Source organism: Mauremys mutica, chromosome 7, assembly GCF_020497125.1.
Source record: "Mauremys mutica isolate MM-2020 ecotype Southern chromosome 7, ASM2049712v1, whole genome shotgun sequence".
NCBI lineage: Eukaryota > Metazoa > Chordata > Testudines > Geoemydidae > Mauremys > Mauremys mutica.
This window is the reverse complement of record NC_059078.1, coordinates 96942675-96964911: the sequence shown is the minus strand read 5'-3', so window position 1 is coordinate 96964911 and position 22237 is coordinate 96942675. Positions and strand designations below refer to the sequence as shown.

Below are 22237 nucleotides of genomic sequence, written 5' to 3'. Positions count from 1 at the left end.
TAAAAATATCTTTATTTTTCAGTTTGAATGTTAAAAAATAGTAAGTCTAGGGACTCAAATTGCTATCTCAGACATGTCTCTGACATATGGAAATTTGACATGTAATTGATACACATAATTTACTTTTTTGGTATTTTATGAAGCAACAGATTTTGTCATTTAAATTAAAGTACCAGCTAATGCTTATGATCAGTGACTTGAAACAGGGGCCAAAATTCCAAGATAATTTTTTCTGCTTCCATTTTTTCCAAATATACTTTAAGAATTTAAGAAAACTGAAATTCCAATGGAAGTCTAAAAAGTATTTTGCTCACCAACAAAAGAAGACTGCTTTCCTGAAAAAATATCTAAGTTAGACGTATCTCAATATAAGGGTGAAATCTTGCCTCATAAAAGACTCCTATAGACTTCAGTGTGGCCAGGATTTCACCAAAGAGTAGTCTATTAGTAGTCTATTCATATAAGCCATAAATAAAGAGAGTAAAGTATAGCCACCAGAACAATGGACACTTCTGATTAAGGAATCAATTGATTACTTATATTATTTTTCAACTCCCTGAACTCTTAATTTATCCAGATATTTCAAAACACATCTATTGACATAATATGTTATGTTACATGTATGAGTTCAATGCAGTTTTAGTACAGGAAAGAAGACATGGATGCACCCCAGGCCCTGTCTATTTCCTTTCAGGGTTTCAATTCTCTATCACCTTATTTGAGCTTCATAATGAAATAATTAGATACTAAATGAGAACGAGATTTAGCCAAATTGTCATTACATGGGGATCTGACTTTTAATCAACTGTTGTCTTGATGTAAAAAGAGGGCCCACAGTGTAGACTTGAAACCACTCCCCCAAACTGACCCAATATTTATGGCAAATAACGACTCCTTTCAACAAGCCCAAATTTATTAGTCACAATGCATTTATTGCGATCAGTCAAGCAATACATTTGGGATTGCTAATCCAATGCAATACTAAGGTTTGTAAATATCTGTTCATTCAACAATAAAAAACTTGTATAAAGTACTGCACTATAACAGGAGTTCTGACTTTCACTGGATGCGAAATCAGTTGAACGCTGCATATTGGAAATTTTTAAGATCTGCTAATCCACATGCATGTTTGCTAACAGGCTTGTGCCAGTGGGATTGCTGAATTTATATGTCAGCAACTCGTGGGCAATATCACTGAGACTGATATGGGCTATCTATGTGACTGAGAGTATCTCACATTCATTTGATGTATTTTCTTTTAAGGGGAAACAGGCTAAATGCTGACCATTCAATTTGATTTGTGTTCAGACTACCTATATCTTTTTATACGTATTTATGTGGTAAGAATATATGTATCCTTACTACAACATTACAGTCTTATGCAGTTGCTGGAGCAACCTACTGTATAATCATTTATAGCAATATATTCCTACTTGCACGTGTGAGCTTTGACTACCGTATATACTCGTTCATTAGTCCATTCATTTACAAGTCGACCTCCCAAGATGGTTAGGTAAAAATAGCAAAAACTGTGTGACCCTTTCATAAGCTGACCCTATATTTCAGGGGTTGGCAAACTTTGGTTCCTGGCCCGTTAGGGTACGCCACTAGCGGGCCTGGACATTTTGTTTACCTGGAGCATTCACAGGCATGGAACCCCTCGGCTCCCTCTGGCCGCGGTTCGCCATTCCCAGCCAATGGGAGCTCGGCTCCCTGTGGCCGCGGTTCGCCGTTCCCAGCCAATGAGAGCTGCAGGAAGTGGTGCGCCACTTCCCGCAGCTCCCATTGGCTGGGAACGGCAAATCATGGCCACAAGAAGCCGAGGCCATGCCTGTGAATGCTCCAGGTAAACAAAATGACAATGTATTAGATATTCAATTCAATGATTCCACAGAGTTTAAAATCATCAAATTCTGGTGTAGACCTGTTTATAAGCCAAGCCCCGCTCTTCGATGCATCACTTTTTTACCAAAAATATTCGGCTTATGAACGAGTATATACGGTAAATCTTAATTGGTCACAATTTTATGGGAGAAGATCTCATCCCCTGAAGTGCAAGATAAGAGGGTGCCTTCTCCCTAAATATACATACAGGATTAGGAAAGAAGTGATAGTTATGTAGACTAGATCACATCTGCAGGGAAAATCTGCTTTTGGGTACAGTTTATAGGCATTCTTCTAGGATAATGGAAAAAGCATTTGGTAGGTGTAGACATGAGTGCATTCTCCTCATTATGCAGTGGCAAAAACAGAAGTGCTGTGGGAACATCATGGTCCTCTGCAGAATCTATTTTGTCAGTTACCATTTTATGTCTCTGTGCTAAAAAGAAAAAGCCAATATATCATAACATAATTATGAACTAAGAATAATCAATTTTAATTAGAAAAACTTACTGAATAAAGATAAGACTTTGGTTGCTGATGGAATCCACCAAGTACATTTTATCATGGGTGGGAATTCTTCAGGTTTTGCAGGGAACAGACGTAAAGAAATAAATTGCAGCAACCTGTCTACTAACTGCTTAAACCTCCTCTGTGAAATCCTAGAAGAAACATACTGAAGTTACTCTTAAGCTAGTACTGCCTCCACTGAAGCCCATTATAATAAATGACCACATAATGGACAAAATTCCAAATATAAAGTTTATTGACATCTGCATACTTCTAAACATTGACATGTGGCAATATTCTTCTTTAAAGGATATAGCAATTCTATTGAATGCATCAGGCATACTATAGATATGCTTTAATCTCTATATCTTTTTAGATTACTGTATCAAAAGTTACCTCTTTTCTAAATAGTTAATTGGCTCTTTATTAAAGTGGTAAATAGAAAGATAGAAATTATCTGCTCTCTGTGAAGTTTGTCTTTTAAATCTGACAACTTTTTTGAATTTTCTATTTAGAGATATTTTGCTTCATTGAAAAGAGACACTAAAAAGAACTTCATGCACTCTCGAGTATAGATTAAGTATTCTACAAACACTTTTTATGTTGTACAATACATAGCTTCCATGTATGTAGTAAGAGAAATGCACAATCTTTTAAAAGATAAAAAGTTCAAATTTTTAGTATTGTTTGGCTTTTCTATCCTGGCCGTAACAATGAAAAACATCAATCTTCAGGTTACCGTCTTAACCAAGATAACAATCATCCTTTTCAAACAGTGAGCCAAATCAAATTATAGCTATTAGAGTTTTTGGTAAACTAGGACACATCTCAGTTTGAGGGGGAAATTTTTACCTCCTCATGGAAAAGCTGCCCCCAAACCTAGCAGATAACCTGCAAGGCCAGGCTCATTCAGACAGAAGTCCTGTATCCACATGAGGCTACAGCCCCAGTGGCCCCTACTAGCACAGCTCCAACAGGGCCACACTTCCACCAATTGGATCAGTGCAAAAGTTAACATAGCCTTGTAACTTCCATGAGTTTAGGAGAACTATGTATGTACCTCACAGCCTGCTCCTTCCTGCCAGACTCCATACATGTTTAAAAAAATAATACTTTTCAGTTAATATAATTAAAGCTTGTCAGAATACAAAAACTTTCATTATCAATGAAAGTACATTAAAAATTGTGATCCTATATGATGGAAAGTTTGTTTTTTTTACTTTTTAAACCAGTGAGCTAGGAAATGATGGTCAGCTTCTGCCAAGGTTGCTATCTGTCTTAGCAAGTGAGCATAGATGACATAAGTAGATGTGTTACTAAACTGAGGATTCTGCAAAAGATATTAAAAACATGTTGTTAGTACTGAAATTAGTATAAAAAAAAGCCATTAGACTTTTCCAACCAATACAATCATGGATGAAAATATCATTTTGAAAATTGGTTTTAAACAGAAATCAGAGGTTTGTTTATTTAACGAAGACTTTGCTATAAGTGAACATCAATTAAAACATATTGGATAAGCAATACTCAAGAAAGTTTCAATATTCTTATGGCTGTGGTTAGCATTGACCCTACAGCTCAATATTATATACAACTTTATTGACATCTTCCAGGATTAGAGCATTAGTCTTAATTTCTATCATCACCCCTGCACTGGTCTGATCATATTCCCACTATCACAGCAGGTTACATTTCACACAATTCACAGTTGCTTCCCTTCCCTGGTGTACTGAAAACCTTTTCTCCTACATGAATTAGATTCCCAGCTGACTTTATCATCAAATACTGGTGAACTGCTCTCTTGTGTACAAAACACATCCAACAAGCCTCATCTATGTTAGTAAAATTTGGACTTATTATTGATCAGTGATGCAACTCCACCACTAGCAGCAACAGTCAAATGCTAGTATAAATAAGACTCAGGCATTCTTACCTCTGTATTGTGATGCATTTATCGATAATATTTGTATATTTCCTGCAACATTACAGCCTTATTTAATTGTTGGAACAAAACTCTGCTCAAAATATGCAGAATGTAGCCTGTTGGGAAAGTGGGCACAAGGGCAGATCAATGCAGGAGAGCTGGGGATGGGGAGGAAATAAAATAACCCACTTTGCTCTCTCATCCTGCAAGATGGCAGTTTCCAAGCAGTAAATTTGTATTGTTTTTTGCACGTTAATTAGAAAGAAAGCCTTTATTTTTCATATAAATTTAAAATTTTAAAGGAAAAAACCCACAGCAGTAGACTTTTCTGTAGGGTAGCTGTAAATATTTCAGTATATAGTTTCCATACAGAAGGAAATTAAATATAAATCCATTTAATGTAAAGCCTCTCAACATATATTTTTAATTTACAGTACACTTTAGTTACACTTTGATTGCATACAGGATTGTACATCATGCATTAAACAGATCATGTGTTTTACTAAAAAGCTTCTATTTTTCTTACCTGTAAAAGTATACAGTATGCTCGAAGATCATCTTTTGTTCGTGGCCTAAGAACAAATAAATTTATACCAAAATCATATGTAAGTATAAAAAACATTAACAGTCAATGAAAACATGTATCTAACTTCTCAGTTTTGCTTCTCCAAAGATACCATATCTGATGATCTTCTACAATCTATACATACTCTGGATCCCTTAGACTAATTTTGCTTCTCCTGACCGATCAGTGTATCATTGTAAACCATAGGCTGAGGAACCCACCATCCACCTACTTTCTGCCATAGAGAGTACTTCCAAAGTTATTATAAGCAAGAAGCATGTTACTGTAAATAACTATGTACACAGGAAAGAATCCTGTGGCACCTTATAGACTAACAGACGTTTTGCAGCATGAGCTTTCGTGGGTGAATACCCACTTCTTCGGATGCGACTTGCATCCGAAGAAGTGGGTATTCACCCACGAAAGCTCATGCTGCAAAACGTCTGTTAGTCTATAAGGTGCCACAGGATTCTTTGCTGCTTCTACAGAACCAGACTAACACGGCTACCCCTCTGATACTATGTACACAGGGAAAATGTCTTCTAAAAGGATCTCAGTATGATCCTGAAGAATCCTTTGAAGATACTCCAAGTTGACTGACCCTACGTATTCCTGCAACAATATAAATTAGGAGCAGCAGACATGCCCAGATAAGAGAAATCGACAAGAAAGAACATTTTTCTTATTAGAGAGATGTCCATTTATCCTTTGCATAAAAAGCATAGCCGTAAGTGAAGAGTAGATAGGCAGGGAAAACAAGGTTCGGTCAGAAACACTGGAAAGCATAGAAAAAAATTGCTGAAGCACCACTTCACTGAATACCCTCATATGAAACACTGTATGAGGCAATACCAAGAACTCCTCCTTGGAATCAAATGTTTGCATTATACATTTCCTTGAATGATCCTCAAGATTTCTCTGCCCATGAAAATGAAGCTGATTCAGAGGAGCATGTCCGCAGTCTCTCCAAGGAGAGTCCTTTGGCCTTCAATGTTTTACTAACAGCATTTGATTCAAGAACAGACTTTGTCCTTTTTGGATTTTCTGACTCCTATGTTGAAGACTAATGAAAAAAGACAAAAACTTGACCATCAATACTGTTCTGTTCTCTTAAGATAAATCTTGAGAACAAACCAAAAATCTGAGATATCAGTTTTCTTTTTGAGAGCATTTTAGACTAGGGTAAAATAACAGGACACTAAGACATGAGATACACTTGTAAGTCTGAAATCCTGAGGGTTACTTTGTTCCCTATGGAATGTGCAGTAATGAGTCTTAACTAATATGACTTTTGATAATGATACACTCTGAGGAAGTGTTAGCCATGAGGTAAATCCCACAAGGTAAGTCCACGTAAGAGTATGGAAGTAGAAGTCTCTAATGAATCCCTCTCATGAGAGCAGAAAGCAGGAATCATTCTCAAATGTCCTTGGTATTACAAGCATAATCAAACTGCCCACTTGTTTCTGACATAGGAAATGTTGCAGAAATCCTGGTGTGTTTTTTGTAATCATTGGCTTTCATAGTTTAGAAAAAGTGAATTCATTCTTGTAGCATCTGTTGGAGCTGTGTTAAAAGAGCATGCAATTTCTGAATGGTCTATATTTCTTGGGTCAATTGTCTTCAAGAGATTTTAATCCTGACCTTGTTGAGAGTTTCACCAAATGATGCTCCTCCATGCAAAGGTGTTAAAGGGTTACCAATTGCTTTAGTGGTTAGCTTTCCATAAACACAGCTATGTTTGTTTCCTGACAATGGTGGTTGGGATCAGTGATCTTGTGGACAATCAAACTGAGCTAATGGCATCTACTATGAAAGAAGAGATGAGAAGTCTTCAAGATGGACTGCATTATTTGTGTTTGAAGGCCGTAGTTTTTCAAGGATGGAATTTTCAAAAGCTCTCAGCACTGGCTTACTTCTGCTTCTATTTAGGTCAATGATAAAATTCCCATTGGATTTAATGGGACTAGAGAAGGTCAATGCTGAGGACTTTTGAAAAGTCCACCCTAAGTTTCCTGAACTATAATACAGATGCTCCAGCAAAGTAGATGGCAGAGAATTTCCTGAAGGCCTGAATTTCCTTGGAATGGTGCTTTGACCTTCCTGTCCAACATAGTGCTTAAGAAAGAAATCTTCCTTAATGAAGAAGATTGTTTCCTTCATCATGCCTGTCAATACAGCATCACTCTTGGGCACTGTGAACAGTTCCTTTCTTTGCAGCTTATTCAAAAGTTATTGATCTGTTAGTTTATGCAATTGCTTTTTCATGGCTGCTCCCATTCTGAGTTCCTTAAGCAATCATTTCAAAAGAAAGTCCATGTGCTAGTAGGAAAATATATGACCACCTAGTTTTTAACGGATTCTTTCTTGCCTTTTTTTGGTGAGGACTCCAGAGCCAAAAATAATCTTTTTAATCATGGTGCTGCAGTATTCCATGGGACAAAAAGTCTTTCTTGGGAGCTTAGTTCAGATTTTAAAGAACAGATTAAGACAGTTGTTCTTTGAGGAAAGAGAATGAAAGGAAGCAACAGGAAGAACAACATGTTAGCAACAGGAAGAAAGTCAAGGAAAGTGTGGGCCCCTTGCTGAATGAGGGAGGGAACCTAGTGATGGAGGATGTGGAGAAAGCTAGTGTACTCAATGCTTTTTTTGCCTCTGTCTTCACAGACAAGGTCAGCTCCCAGACAGCTGCACTCTGCAGCACGGTATGGGGAGGAGGTGACCAGCTCTCTGTGGAGAAAGAAGTAGTTCAGGACTATTTAGGAAAGCTGGACGAGCACAAGTCCATGGGGCCGGATGCGCTGCATCCGAGGGTGCTAAAGGAGTTGGCCGATGAGATTGCAGAGCCATTGGCCATTATCTTTGAAAAATCATGGCGATCGGGGGAGGTCCCGGACAACTGGAAAAAAGCTAATGTAGTGCCCATCTTTAAAAAAGGGAAGAAGGAAGATCCAGGGAACTACAGGCCAGTCAGTCTCACCTCAGTCCCTGGAAAAATCATGGAACAGGTCCTCAAGGAATCAATCCTGAACCACTTAAAGGAGGGGAAAGTGATCAGGAACAGCCAGCATGGATTCACCAAGGGCAAGTCATGCCTGACTAACCTAATTGCCTTCTATGATGAGATAACCAGCTCTGTGGATGAGGGGAAAGCAGTGGATGTGCTATTTCTGGACTTTAGCAAAGCTTTTGATACAGTCTCCCACAGTATTTTTTGCCAGCAAGTTAAAGAAGTATGGGCTGGATGAATGGACGGTAAGGTGGATAGAAAACTGGCTAGATGGTCAGGCTCAACGGGTAGCGATCAATGGTTCCATGTCTAGTTGGCAGCCGGTATCAAGTGGAGTGCCCCAAGGGTCAGTGCTGGGGCCGGTTTTATTCAATATCTTCATTAACGATCTGGAGGATGGTGTGGACTGCACCCTTAGCAAGTTTGCAGATGACACTAAACTGGGAGGAGTGGTTGATACGCTGGAGGGTAGGGATAGGATACAGAGGGACCTAGACAAATTAGAGGATTGGGCCAAAAGAAATATGATGAGGTTCAACAAGGACAAGTGCAGAGTCCTGCACTTAGGACGGAAGAATCCCATGCACTGTTACAGAGTAGGGACCGAATGGCTGGGCAGCAGTTCTGCAGAAAAGGACCTAGGGGTTACGGTGGACGAAAAGCTGAATATGAGTCAACAGTGTGCCCTTGTTGCCAAGAAGGCTAATGGCATTTTGGGTTGTATAAGTAGGGGCATTTCCAGCAGATCGAGGGATGTGATCATTCCCCTCTACTCAGCACTGGTGAGGCCTCATTTCGAGTACTGTGTCCAGTTTTGGGCCACACACTACAAGAAGGATGTGGATAAATTGGAGAGAGTCCAGCGGAGGGCAACAAAAATGATTAGGGGGCTGGAGCACATGACTTATGAGGAGAGGCTGAGGGAACTGGGATTGTTTAGTCTGCAGAAGAGAAGAATGAGGGGGGATTTGATAGCTGCTTTCAACTACCTGAAAGGGGGTTCCAAAGAGGATGGATCTAGACTGTTCTCAGTGGTAGAAGATGACAGAACAAGGAATAATGGTCTCAAGTTGCAGAGGGGGAGGTTTAGGTTGGACATTAGGAAAAACTTTTTCACTAGGAGGGTGGTGAAGCACTGGAATGGGTTACCTAGGGAGGTAGTGGAATCTCCTTCCTTAGAGGTTTTTAAGGTCAGGCTTGACAAAGCCCTGGCTGGGATGATTTAATTGGGTTTGGTCCTGCTTTGAGCAGGGGGTTGGACTAGATGACCTCCTGAGGTCCCTTCCAACCCTGAGATTCTATGATTCTAAGTGGTTGAGTTGGTGGAGGAATCATATAGCACTTCCAAAGCTCCTAATTTTTTCTTGTATTTCTTTAATCTTGGATCTTAAGATGCAATCGTGGATCTTATGTCCACGACAGAAAGTGTTTACGGATTCAGAGGGAGATGGGGGGAGGAATAAGCTCTTTTAGTGTTCATTCCATATAGGATCCCATTGCTCTCCATTAAATAATTGACTGAAAGAGACCTTTGGGAAGACCCTTACCAAATTCTGGCTACTCTCTAAGTGAGGGGGACCTTGAGCAACAGGAACAATGTCAGCCAGCTAGCTATCTTAGCATCTTTTCTCTTTTCTATATTTGTACAGCACCCAGCACAAGGGACCCAAATATCAGTTAATATAAATATTTATTAAAAACCATCCCCACATCTTAGAGGTGGGGGGAATCTTATGGAATGGGAGATGCATGAGGAGCTGGGAATAGGGAGAAAAGAAGGAGTTCCTCACTCTTTTTTCTATCTTAGAGGAGCATGGATGCTCTCATTGCCCTTCATGGTAGAGGATTTGCCTACCTGCCTTTTTGTGCTTTGTGACTGGTGTATCAGTGTGGTTTTGCTACTTCTTGCTGTTATTTACTTTCTTGCTGCTGTTACTGTCACTGCTGAGACTTGCCTCCCTCACTGAATTTTTTGTGTGCCTCTTCAGGCTCTTCTGTTTTAGGCTACTGCTGTTTGCCTAGCCACTTTGGTGGGAATTGGGAAGTAGCTTATCCATCACATTCCCCTTTATCCAGCAGAGCTCTATCAACCAAAAGAGGCAGTAATGACCAAGAGTGGAGTGGGGAAAATAACTCTGTCTGGAACCCCATCATAAGCCACTAGCCTAAGTGCTGCCCTGGCAATAGAAGGGCAATTTGCATTGCGGAGAGGCAGCAGAGAGAAGAGATTCTGAAAGCAAAAAGCTGAACAGAAAAAGAGGGCTTCCAGATGAAAAACAAAGGTTTATTGGAAAAGCATGAGGGAGCTCCAGAGCCGCATACCCATTTCCTAAGAAATTTCTAATAAGAAGTCAGGGAGAGGCCCTCTTGAACCAGTGCCCACCATGACTGAGGATCTATCTATATTGTAAAAAATAAAAAAAGGATAAGAAAAAAAACCTGTGTGTTCTTAACTTCAGTTTGCTAACCCACATTGGCCAACTTGGGTTAAAATAGCAGTGAAGACATGGCTAACCTGGTTTTTAACATGAGTTAGCAGCTTGAATTTGAGTCTTAGAGGGAAGCCTGGGGTTGAACATGAACTGCTATGCTGAGTTTGCCATGTCTTCATAACCTGAGTTATCTAATGCAGAAGTTGAGCCAATCAAAAATAGTATGTCACCCTCCTTGTCTCTCCTACCTAATTTAAGTTTTTTTGCAGTGTAGTAATACCATGAGAGCTCCAGCTATTTCTGATAGATCACTCAGAGGGGATATGACTGAAGATTTAGATGATCAGCGGATGTGTCTCTTCAAAGGAGAAACTTATAAAGCAAATAAGATGTAACACAAATAATTTTTCATTCTTGGTCTAAAAACATGCGAGATCCTTGTCATGTATTAAAGAAAGATAATATATTAGTACAATAAACCCAGATTTTCCACTAATGTAAATGTGTGCAAATGCTCGTTATAATTACCCTTTCCACTCCTGTAACAGACCATTAATTATTCCTTTTAGGACAGACTTCTGAATATCTTGAGGCTAGGGAAAATGTAAAGAAAAAAAACAAACAGCATTAGGTTAAAGAGTACACTTCTTTTTTACAGTTCATATAATACAACTGTTGAAACATGACAGTAGGATAACATTCTTATTTAAAATATTAGGAATAGTTTTTACTCCACAATAAAATTCAACTTTTTATTTTGTCTACTTTACAGAAAACATAGAACTAAAATAACCCAAACTAATTATAATCCAATTAATATTAAGAGGAAATTTATATGCATACTATTCTGCTACCTTCACTGAGAGAAATGCCCAGGTTAATTCCAACTGGGACTATTCAGGTGCATAAAATTATTCATGTGTAAATGTTTATTGGATTTTGCCCTTTGTTCACAACGAAGTAACATTAATAGATCAGTAGAAGAATTAGGGCTTTTACTGTTGTACAAAGAAACTAGGAGAAAATGTTAAACTTACTTTTGGTGCCATTAAAAACTTGACTTTACCACACTACTGTATTTGTGGTTATCCCTATACAGTACTTAAAATGGGAATACTGCACATACAAACCTACATTGAACAGTAAATTTTAAGATTCTAATTCCACCCACTCTATAGGAGAAACTGATTTTAAAGTAATCTGTGAGAAACCTTCAATGAAAATTGCATATGTAACATTATTTTACTTACAACTCTCAGATGAATATTTAGTTCAGCTAGCTGAATTTTGAATACTAGGTCTATAGGTAAATTAGATTTGGCAAGTGTTATTAAATTGGTTATTAAAATTCTCTCATTTTAGGACTGAAGACTAAATATGTATGTATCAGATTTAATGCAGAACTAATAATATTAAATTTCTTAATGAGTCACTGAATATGCAATAAATGCTACCTTCACTTTCCCACATTTCCAGTCTTCAAGGTTCCATTTTACTAATTTAGAATTAAAATGCTAATTTTCTTATAATGATAATAGAAAGAATGACCTTTTACTGATTTTAGTACTAGGTTAATTGTATAAGAAAGCTGACCTAATTTTTTCCTTCATCCAAATTACCTTCTCTACAAAAGTTAAATGCCCAGGGTCTACTGAATACTTCTCGATCATTCTAGCTCTAGTCAACAGAAGCTCTTGTTTAATAGCTTGGTTACATCTGTAAAAATTAGGAAAGGCAAATCCCATCAATCTAGTCAGTCTAGAAAAAGTTCAATAAATATTTTTTTCTTTTCATATATAAACTTAAACCTTTTAGTTTGCAGACCTTTCAAAGCTTTGCTTGGTAATACTACAAGCAGAATTTGAAAAAGAAAAAACAAATCAGGGGAGCAAGTGTGTTTTCACCATAGCTACATTTCCCAATCAAAACGTTATCAGTTTATAACATTTTCCCCAAATCTTTATTTAGATGCGACACCATAGGAGGATTATTAAAGTAATATAAATTATCAAGGCTGGATGCGTAGCAAAAGAAACAAAAACAGAGACCACCTAGACCAGGGGTCGGCAACCGGTGGCTCGTGGCTCACCAGGGTAAGCACCCTGGCGGGCCGGCCCGGTTTGTTTATCTGCCGCGTCGGCAAGTTCGGCCGATCGCGGCTCCCACTGGCCGTGGTTCGCGGTCCCAGGCCAATGCGGGAGGCAGGAAGCGGCGCGAGCCGAGGGATGTTCTGGCCGCGGCTTCCTGCCTCCCGCATTGGCCTGGGACCGCGAACCGCGGCCAGTGGGAGCCGCGATCGGCCGAACTTGCCAACGCGGCAGATAAACAAACCGGGCCGGCCCGCCAGGGTGCTTACCCTGGCGAGCCGGGAGCCGCAGGTTGCCGACCCCTGACCTAGACAAATCACAGCTAGCTAGGCTGTACATTTGGTTAAATAAAATATCGTTTAAGTTACCAGAAGACCTTATCTTACATTAAGCCCTATTAAATAGGCACAGAAAATTTCAAGTGGATGCAAACACGGAAAAAAAAATGTTTAAAAAAAAAAAGCCACATCATCTAAAAAGTATATCACCCAAACTTAGGAAGATGGATTTAGAGTGGGAGTCCAGTGAAAGTGATGAGATAAAGATTGCACCATTGTTTTGAATCAATACACTGGGAAGCAATATGTTTTTCTGTTGCACAACTAAGTTTAACTTTTGGTATCACTAGTGTCTCTTACATATTCTATATCAGGGGTCGGCAACCTTTCAGAAGTGCTGTGCCAAGTCTTCATTTATTCACTCTAATTTAAGGTTTCGCGTGCCGGCAATACATTTTAATGTTTTTAGAAGGTCTCTCTCTATAAGTCTATATTATATAAATAAACTATTGTTGTATTTAAAGTAAATAAGGTTTTTAAAATATTTAAGAAGCTTCATTTAAAATAAAATTAAAATGCCGATCTTATCAGTTTAGTGTGATCCTTTTCCTTGCTGAGTTTTCCAATGTGCACCACAGCAGGGAGTGGCTGAGGCCAGGAGCAGAGCCCTGGGTTGGCGGCCGGTACCCCAGGCCAGCAGTGAGCTGAGCGGGGCCGGAAGTCTGGACACCGGCTGGCAGTGGGGCTGGCGGCCAGAACCCCAGACTGGCAGTGGGCCGAGCCACTCAGTCCACTGCTGGTCTGAGGCTCCAGCAGGGGTAAAAGTAACTTAAATTTCTTACAGGTACTGTCGTATTACAACCCCCCTCAGGGGGGAGGAGCTCAGGGGCTGGGATGTGTGTGGGGGAGCACTCAGAGCAGGGGATTGGGGTGTGGGGGGATCAGGGCAGGGGGTGGGGATGTGGATGGTGCAGGAGTCAGGGCTGGGAGCATGGGGGGTGTAGGAGTCAGGGTTGGGTGGCGTGAGGGGTTCAGGGCAGGAGGTTGGGGGGTGTAGAGGGAAGTCCCGAGGGGACGGGGACTTGGGGCTGGCCTGGGACAGTCCCGGTTGCAGCCGGGTTACCTGGATGGGTCCCTGCCCCACGCTGTTCCTGTTTCTGCCAAGGAGGCAGAAAGGTGGAGAGGGGAGCACGTCCGGCTCTTCGGCGGTGTGTCCCTCACTGAGGGAAGGACCAGCTGCCGAAGACTGAAGCGGGGGCGGCAGAGCTTCCGCAGATCGCGAGCGGGGCTTTTTTTTTTTTTTTTTTGCGCGCTGCTCTGGGCGGCAAAAATGCTGGAGCCGGCCCTGCAGAAGACCCTCTGGCCTGCCACTCCCTTCCCCCAGGGGCTGCAGGGACGGCACATGCCTGCAGTGCCCTGGTGTCCAGCCACAGTGGCGAGAGAGGGGCAGCAGGACAGGCTGGGACGCGGACACCTCCACCGTGCCTCCCGCCGGCCCCTTTCACTTGCCTGACTGCCTGCTGCTTCGGCCGCCAGCGCCAGCCTGCAGGAGAGTTCCACAGCCAGCAGCCGCCCAGCTGGGAGTGTGCCACGCGCTGCGCCCCAGCATCGGCCGGCTCTGGGTTCTGGCTGGGTTTCGGTTCCGGCTGCTGGCCCCTTGCCAGCCAGGGTCTCAGCCGCCGTACTGCTCAGCCCACTGCCAGCCTGCAGTTTCGTTCACCCAGGCTGGTGGCGGGCTGAGTGGGGCCGGCAGCCGGCACCTCGGCGTGCCATTAAAAATCGGCTCGTGTGCCACCTTTGGCACGCATGCCGTAGGTTGCCAACCCCTGTTCTATATTATCTTATAGTTTCTTTTTCTATTATCTTGTTTTCCTGCCTATTTGTTAGTATGTAAGAAAAGGCTTTCTTTCTACTGTCCAAGTCCCTAGTCCTGCAAGAGCTGTATGCTGTGCAGGGCCCTTCTAACTTCACTAGAACACTGCACAGGTGGACCCTTATACACAATGTAGCGCCTGTTTGAAATCGGTGGTGCCCTGCACAATCACAGGAATCTACCTGCAAAAGCTGTTTTCAAGATCTGTGCCTAAGTAAGAACCTCAGATGTTGTGAGGAAAACCCCCTCATTACCATTTTTTCTTTCATACCTCTCAAAAGAGAACAGTTCAGTACCATGCAAACAGATAGCCTAGATGCAAACTAATAGTTACACAATATCCTTTACTGAACAGTAATATTAAATTCACTATAGCAGATACAAATATTTTTGTCCAGCAAAACACCAAAGGTCACACAAAATCAATGAAATAAATAATAAAAAATTGGCTAAATTAAGAAGTGGTCAAGAATTGCCTATATTGTGCACTTAATCATTAAGAAAAATAACTTTCAAATTATTTGGAACCCATCATTTGCATATTTAACTTGCCTATGCATATTCATATGACTGTCACCCTCATTCCATCTTCCCCATTGCTTCCTACACTCATTTCTGTATCTTTTTTCAATCCAGATTGTAAGCTTTTGGGGCAAGGAACCATGCCTTGCTATGTTTGTGCAGCATATAGCATGGTGGGGTCCTGGTCCTGATTGAGGCCTCTAGACTCTACCAAAATATAAACAATATTATTAACTAAAAGTTGTTCTATCTGTAGAGTGCAGTTTTCAGGATTTTATGGTGATTTCATGTAACCTTGCTCAGCTTTTGCAATTTCAGCAGATTCCTCAGTTCATAATTGTGAATCTTTTAAAACATTTTTAAAACATCTTTTTTACTTACAGTATTTAGTAAGGCATCATAGACAGCATTCACAAATTTAGCATTGATTCCAGAGTCTTCAATGGTACTGAAAGGGAGACTGACATCTTTCTGCAAATTCAAATCATAAGCATTTTTTACTCAAGTTATTTCAAAGGTCATTTTAAAAAAAATCCCTGAAAAATAAAAGTTATCGTGTGCTAACATTTGTATCAATTTTAGAAAAAAGTATGTACAGAGAAAAAAAATGGTAATTTTTTGTAACAACAAAAAAGAAACCAGGTCAGATATGATATTGTATCTTTTCAAATTCTGATACAAGAAGACATTATGTTAGCGAAGTTCACATGGGTCCAATTTGTCAAAAGTCTAAAATAATGAGACTACATTAGACGTGTCAGCTGATACATGATGGGTGATTTAGTCTACCATTTCTAGTCATTGGTTCAAATTCAAATTCAGCAACAGTCAAGAGCAACAAAATTATTACCATGCACTATCTGTTAGATAGCCTGTGTGACATGAATTAATTGCCTCAATTCAGATGCCACTGTTCACATCAAATAGCACAATCTCATTTTGCACTGACACACACAGATTCTGAAAAAATACGAAGGATTTATTGTGCATGGTGACTGAAGCACCCACCCACAGATGTGATCCTTTCAGAACTGGACTGAGGCACATTAAGAAGGCAATGCAAGGAAGAATGCATTTCCAAAAAACATACTGTATTTGATTGGGGAATTAAGGGCTTTAGTCTCCAGGGCTGTCAGATAACTATTTTACCAGCAATGGAATCTACATCAACAATAGTCTAAAAAGATAGTAAAGCAACTCCATAGTCATAAAGTATTACAAATTTTAACAGAATAATATGTATATAGTTTCACTTACTATAATGCAAAGTTAATCTTTCAGAAACGGGTTGTACAGAGACAGTTTTATAGTCTTTGCATTTTCTTTAATTCTCCGGACACCAATTTTTGTATTTCTTTTGTTTTAAATCCTACAGATGTGCTTGAGACATTGGTTTACTAATACATGAATAATGAACAAATGGTTTGCTAAAAACAAATAATAGATGGAACTAGTAAATGAAACAATGAAATGCTATAACTACAAAGTGTACGGGTAAGGTAAACAAGATAATACTATGAGTCTAGTCTGTTTAAACAAAGATAAATATAAATTTTATGTGATGGATATTTAGCATCTTGAAGATATAAAGCCTATAAGAGCTAAGCAGCATTCTGAATTGTTTTCTACCTTAAAAGCAGCATTTAGCTCCAGGAAAGAATCAAATGTTGTTAAATAAAAATCATGTACAGCTTTCCAATCTCCTGATGACTTAGCTTTTTCCATATCCTCCCTAGAAAGAAAATTCACAAATAAATATATATCACACAAGTTTATGTACAAATATTAAACGCTTTATGAAATAGACTTTGTACTTCATACTTCACTATTACTCCAGTGTCTTTCATCTCTAAGCGATTTATGAGAAGGGTGAATTTAAGAATTGATGTGTGCAAGTTAACTTTTACTCTTATTTTACCTGAAAATCTAGAAACACTGACGCTCCAAAAGAATGGAAGCATTTGAAATTGGTTGTGCAAAATATATTTCAACACTACCTGATCATTATATTTATAAATTCAGTGGATTATGATTTCAGTATTTTAAAACAAATTAGTAATAGAATAATGTATTATCAATTATTATGCAATATGTAGAAATAATTTAAAATAGTAAGTAACCTCCTAAAACTGTTAATTTAACATTACAGGTACTGATCTTTGCTTGTATTACAAGCTTTAAAATTCCTAAATTTTACATAGCATGTGTAAGATCACATTCATTGTTGTAACAATAAAATTCAGAGATTCACACCTAGTTAAAAGCTGGGAGTTGGATATGTTATGTGAACATTTTAAACACCCATAAAGAACTAATGTCTGATATAATGGAAAACTCCAAATATCCTGAAAATAAAAGTAAAAACATTTATGCAAAGCCAATCTACAACTTATTTTCATATTAGTAGGGCCAGTGTTCTCCAGCAATTAAAACAGTAATTTTGGATTTTCAAAGCTATATATTTCAGATATTTTTGATATGCATTATATTAATAAAAATACACTTATTGATAAACATGAATAATATGCAATCCTTTACAACAGGGGTCAGCAACCTTTCAGAAGTGATGTGCCGAGTCTTCATTTATTCACTCTAATTTAAGGTTTTGCGTGCCAGTAATACATTTTAACGTTTTTAGACGGTCTCATTCTATAAGTCTATAATATATAACTAAACTATTATTGTATGTAAAGTAAATAAGGTTTTTAAAATGTTTAAGAAGCTTCATTTAAAATTAAATTAAAATGCAGAGCGCCCCGGAGCGGTGGCCAGGACCCAGGCAGTGTGAGTGCTACTGAAAATCAGCTTGTGTGCCGCCTTCAGCACACGTGCCATAGGTTGCCTACCCCTGCTTTACAATAACGGTGCTCAAACTTTTCCAGTAGCATCCTGCCCCTTACCAGTAATGGTATCTGTCTCTCTCTCTTCCCCCGCCCCCCACACCATGACTGCATAGCCAAGACTTCCTAAGGGTAGGTCTATACTCACTGTCCGGGTCGACGCGGTGAGTTCGACTTCTCGGAGTTCGAACTATCGCGTCTAATCAAGACGCGATAGTTCAAACTCCCCGCGCGCTCCAGTCGACTCCGGAACTCCACCACCGCGAACGGCGGTGGCAGAGTCGACCTTGGAGCCGCGGAGTTCGACCCCGCCGCGTCTGGACGGGTAAGTCAGTTGAACTAGGGTACTTCGAGTTCAGCTACGCTATTCGCGTAGTTGAACTTGCGTACCCTAGTTCGACTCCCCCCCCCCTTAGTGTAGACCAGGCCTTAGCAGCAGAGCTTGGGCAGAAGGTGGAGAAGTGGGGATGGGGGGGGGGGGGAGCTGGGGCTAGAGGTGGAGCTGGTCTGGGGGCAGAGAAGAAATGAGGGCAGAGCCGGGCCTGGAGGCAGAGCAGGACTGGGTGAGGGCCAGGCAAGCTGTGTGCTGCGTGGCAGGGGAGATGAGTGGGTGACAGGTACTGTGGACATCACCCTGCATGCCCTGCTCACCCTCTGAATGGCAATTCCAAAAATTAAGGGCAATTCCAGAAGTGAAGAGTCATTTAGGGGAAGAAAAAAAAAAAGCAGTAATAGCGGCAATTTCCAGAAAACATTGGCCCTACATGTTAGTGATACAAATCATAATTTATTTTTTCCTCCACAACATAAAACATTTTTATATAATCACTCATCTGATAAACCTGTGTATTTCAATGAAACACACTGTAAATGTGAGAACAGACATAATATATTCAAAGTGCTTAAAGGATTTAGGAGCATGTCTTGCTGTAAGTCAGTGGGGCTTAGGTTCCTAAGTCACGGACACTTTTGAAAATTTTAGTCAAAATTAATAAAATGCATGGTAGATGGGTTTGTCACATTTCCGTTTTTTGACCACTTGAGTTCTAGACAAATATTCTTTTACCAATTCCTTTGTGATACCTGACTCATTCTGCACCAAGTAAAGAAACACCTGACAAATCAGAAAATTTGTTACTTTTAACCTCCTACTGAAAGTGAGAAATCTCAAACACACAAAAAAAGCAACCAACTTGTTAAAAGAAGATAAACTCATATGTCACTAAGAACAACTGTGAACTTTTCCTTGATAAATGAGGTCAGTTAGGTTTGTGTTCTGATAGAGGGAGTAAACATGAAAGTGGAACAAACCTAAATTGATTTGGCACAGTGATCATATTGTCCTTTTGCCAAATTGTAAGAGGACAGCAGTATAAAGCTCACCTGTATGGACTCTGATCTAAGTCCACAAAAATAAAAGGCCTAGGAAGTGTAGTGCTTCTCACATAAGGGATTTCCCCAATATGGTTTCAAGCTTACTTACGCTATTTAAAATAGCACTAACATCAATAGAAAGGAGGATAAAAAAAATAAAAAGGAACTACAAAAAGAGTGAACTGCTGACACCAGTGTCCTTTGACATAATATGAAAAAATATTTCTACATTTTAAACATTTAAGTGAGAGGTAGCACAGCTCATATTATTAACTATTGTCAAAGGTCCAAAAATACAGGAAGTTACAAATTAAAGGCCTGGTACACAATGTCTTCAGTCAGAGTTGAGGATCTTTGATTGAAAATAAATATCCACTAAATATCAGTAGTTCTTCCCCCCTCTCCCTCCCAAAAAACAGTAATGGTAGAAAAAAATGCATGTGGCACTGAGCTGCTGAGGTGCTATCTTTTAGGTGATGCATAAAACCCAAGCTGAGCAAGGAGTCATGACAATTTCCACAGACACAGAAGTATTCATTCCAGCATCCTAGCCAAATTAACGTACGTAAATACATTCTATCTAGCATTCTGTTATCTTGTACTGATCCCATCACTAGGGGTCAGCCAGAAAATAAATATATTACATACATAAACAAACAAACATACATACATACATAAATAAAATGGAAAGTCAGTCAATAAAAACCAAAACAGAGTATACAGCTAAAACCAATACAACTTACTGGAAGTCTTTCATAGTTTTGGTTCGGATGGGAAGGGAAGGTTCTGGTGGGACTGGAGCTTTCAGTTCCGGTGGTAGTGTATCTATAGAGATGCGCTGCTTTTGCCTAACATCAAGGCAAATTGGTGGTAGATCTCTCACTTATTGAAAAATTTTAAAGAAGTGTTAAATGTATTGTAATCATGTACATAATTTACAAAGCTCATGCTGCAAAACGTCTGTTAGTCTATAAGGTGCCACAGGATTCTTTGCTGCTTCTACAGAACCAGACTAACACGGCTACCCCTCTGATAATCGATTTATTTAGCTTGCAAAACACAAAGGTATATGAACTATACAAAAGGATTAAAGTAATCTGTAAAGAGAACCTAAACATTGTTTTTGTAAACTAGGAACTCGTATACATGTGAAACTGACAGAAAATGCCTTTTCAACCAGTATAAGAATTAGCTTAAATTTTTTCCATATTGCTCAAAATTTCATTTTTTGGACAAATATCAAAATTTAAAATTTCACTGGGAAAAAACACATTCTTGCTATTTTAATTTCCTCCTCTTACTTTTTTGCAGTGAAAATAACTAAAAGGAGTGAGACAAAATGGTATTTTCTCTTCCAAATCTTTTCCAAAAAATTAATTTAAAAAATGTAAAATAAATAAATAAATCACATTTCAAATTAAACCAGAAATTTTCATTTCTTTTGACTGTTTTAGTGAAGCTTACTTACTGCCTGACCAGCTGCAATGTTTATATTATATTAGGGCTGTCAAGTGATGAAAAAAATGAATCGCAATTTATCGCATGATTAATCATGCTGTTAAATAGAATACCATTTATTTAAATATTTTTTAGTCTCTTCTACATTTTCAAATATATTGATTTCAATTACAACACAGACTACAAAGTGTACAGTGCTCACTTAATATTTATTTTTTATTACAAATGTTTGCACTGTAAAAAACAAAATAAATAGTATTTTTCAACTCACCTAATACAAGTACTGTAGTGCAATCTCTATCATGAAAATTGAACTTAAAATGTAGAATTATGTACAAAAATAACTGCATTTAAAAATAAAACAGTGTAAAACTTTAGAGCCTACAAGTCTACTCAGTCCTACTTCAAGTTTGTTTACTTTGCAGGAGTTAATGCTGCCCGCTACTTGTTTACAATGTCACCTGAAAGTAAGAATGGCATTTGCATCGCACAGTTGTAGCAGGTGTCGCAAGATATTTATATGATAGATGCGCTAAACATTCATATATCCCTTCATGCTTCACCCAACATTCCAGAGGAAATGCATGCATGCTGATGACGGGTTCTGCTCGATAACGATCCAAAGCAGTGCAGCCTGACGCATGCTCATTTTCATCATCTGAGTTAGATGCCACCAGTAGAAGGCTGGTTTTCTTTTTGGTGGTTCAGGTTCTGCAGTTTTTGCACCGGAGTGTTGCTTCTTTAAGACTTCTGAAAGCATGCTCCATACCCAATCCCTCTCAGATTTTGGAAGGCACTTCAGGTACTTAAACCTTGGGTCAGATGCTGTGGTTATCTTTAGAAATCTCACATTGGTACCTTCTTTGCTTTTTGTCAAATCTGTAGTGAAAATGTTCTTAAAACAAACAACATGTGCTGGGTCATCATCCAAGACTGCTAGAACATGAAATATATGGCAGAATATGGGTAAAACAGAACAGGAGACATACAGGCCCCCCCAAAGGAATTCAGCCACAAATTTAATTAACACATTATTTTTTAATGAGTGTCATCAGCATGGAAGTATGTCCTCTGAAATGGTGGCTGAAGCATGAAGGGGCATACAAATGTTTAGCATATCTGGCTTGTAAATACCTTGCAATGGCAGCTACAAAAGTGCTATGCAAATGCCTGTTCTCACTTTCAGCACCATTATCTCCCACAAATGCAAACAAACTTGTTTATCTGAGTTATTGGCTGAACAAGAAGTAGGACTGAATGGACTTGTAGCCTCTAAAGTTTTACATTATTTTGTTTTTGAGTGCAGTTATGTAACCAAAAAAAATTCAACATTTGTAAGTTACACTTTCATGATAAAGAGATTACACTTCAGTACTTTATCATGTGTATTGTGCAAACATTTGTAATAAAAAATATTAATATAAAGTGAGTACTGTACACTTTGTATTCTGTGTTGAAATCAATATACAGTGAAACCTGTTTT

The 22237-nt window shown here is 39.1% G+C and overlaps 1 protein-coding gene across 5 annotated transcripts in view; it reads right to left on the bottom strand.

Moving 5' to 3' along the window:
* Positions 1-22237, bottom strand: part of HECTD2 (HECT domain E3 ubiquitin protein ligase 2) — an 82356-nt gene that overhangs the window by 31245 nt on the left and 28874 nt on the right. For all 5 annotated transcript variants that reach the window (XM_045024181.1, XM_045024184.1, XM_045024182.1 and 2 more), the window contains 7 exons: positions 20040-20178; positions 16712-16814; positions 15464-15553; positions 10851-10915; positions 4842-4887; positions 3612-3721; positions 2395-2543 (listed from right to left, as the gene is read on the bottom strand). In XM_045024181.1, the coding sequence (XP_044880116.1) occupies positions 2395-2543; positions 3612-3721; positions 4842-4887; positions 10851-10915; positions 15464-15553; positions 16712-16814; positions 20040-20178 (702 nt within the window). The remainder of the gene's footprint in view (positions 1-2394; positions 2544-3611; positions 3722-4841; positions 4888-10850; positions 10916-15463; positions 15554-16711; positions 16815-20039; positions 20179-22237) is intronic.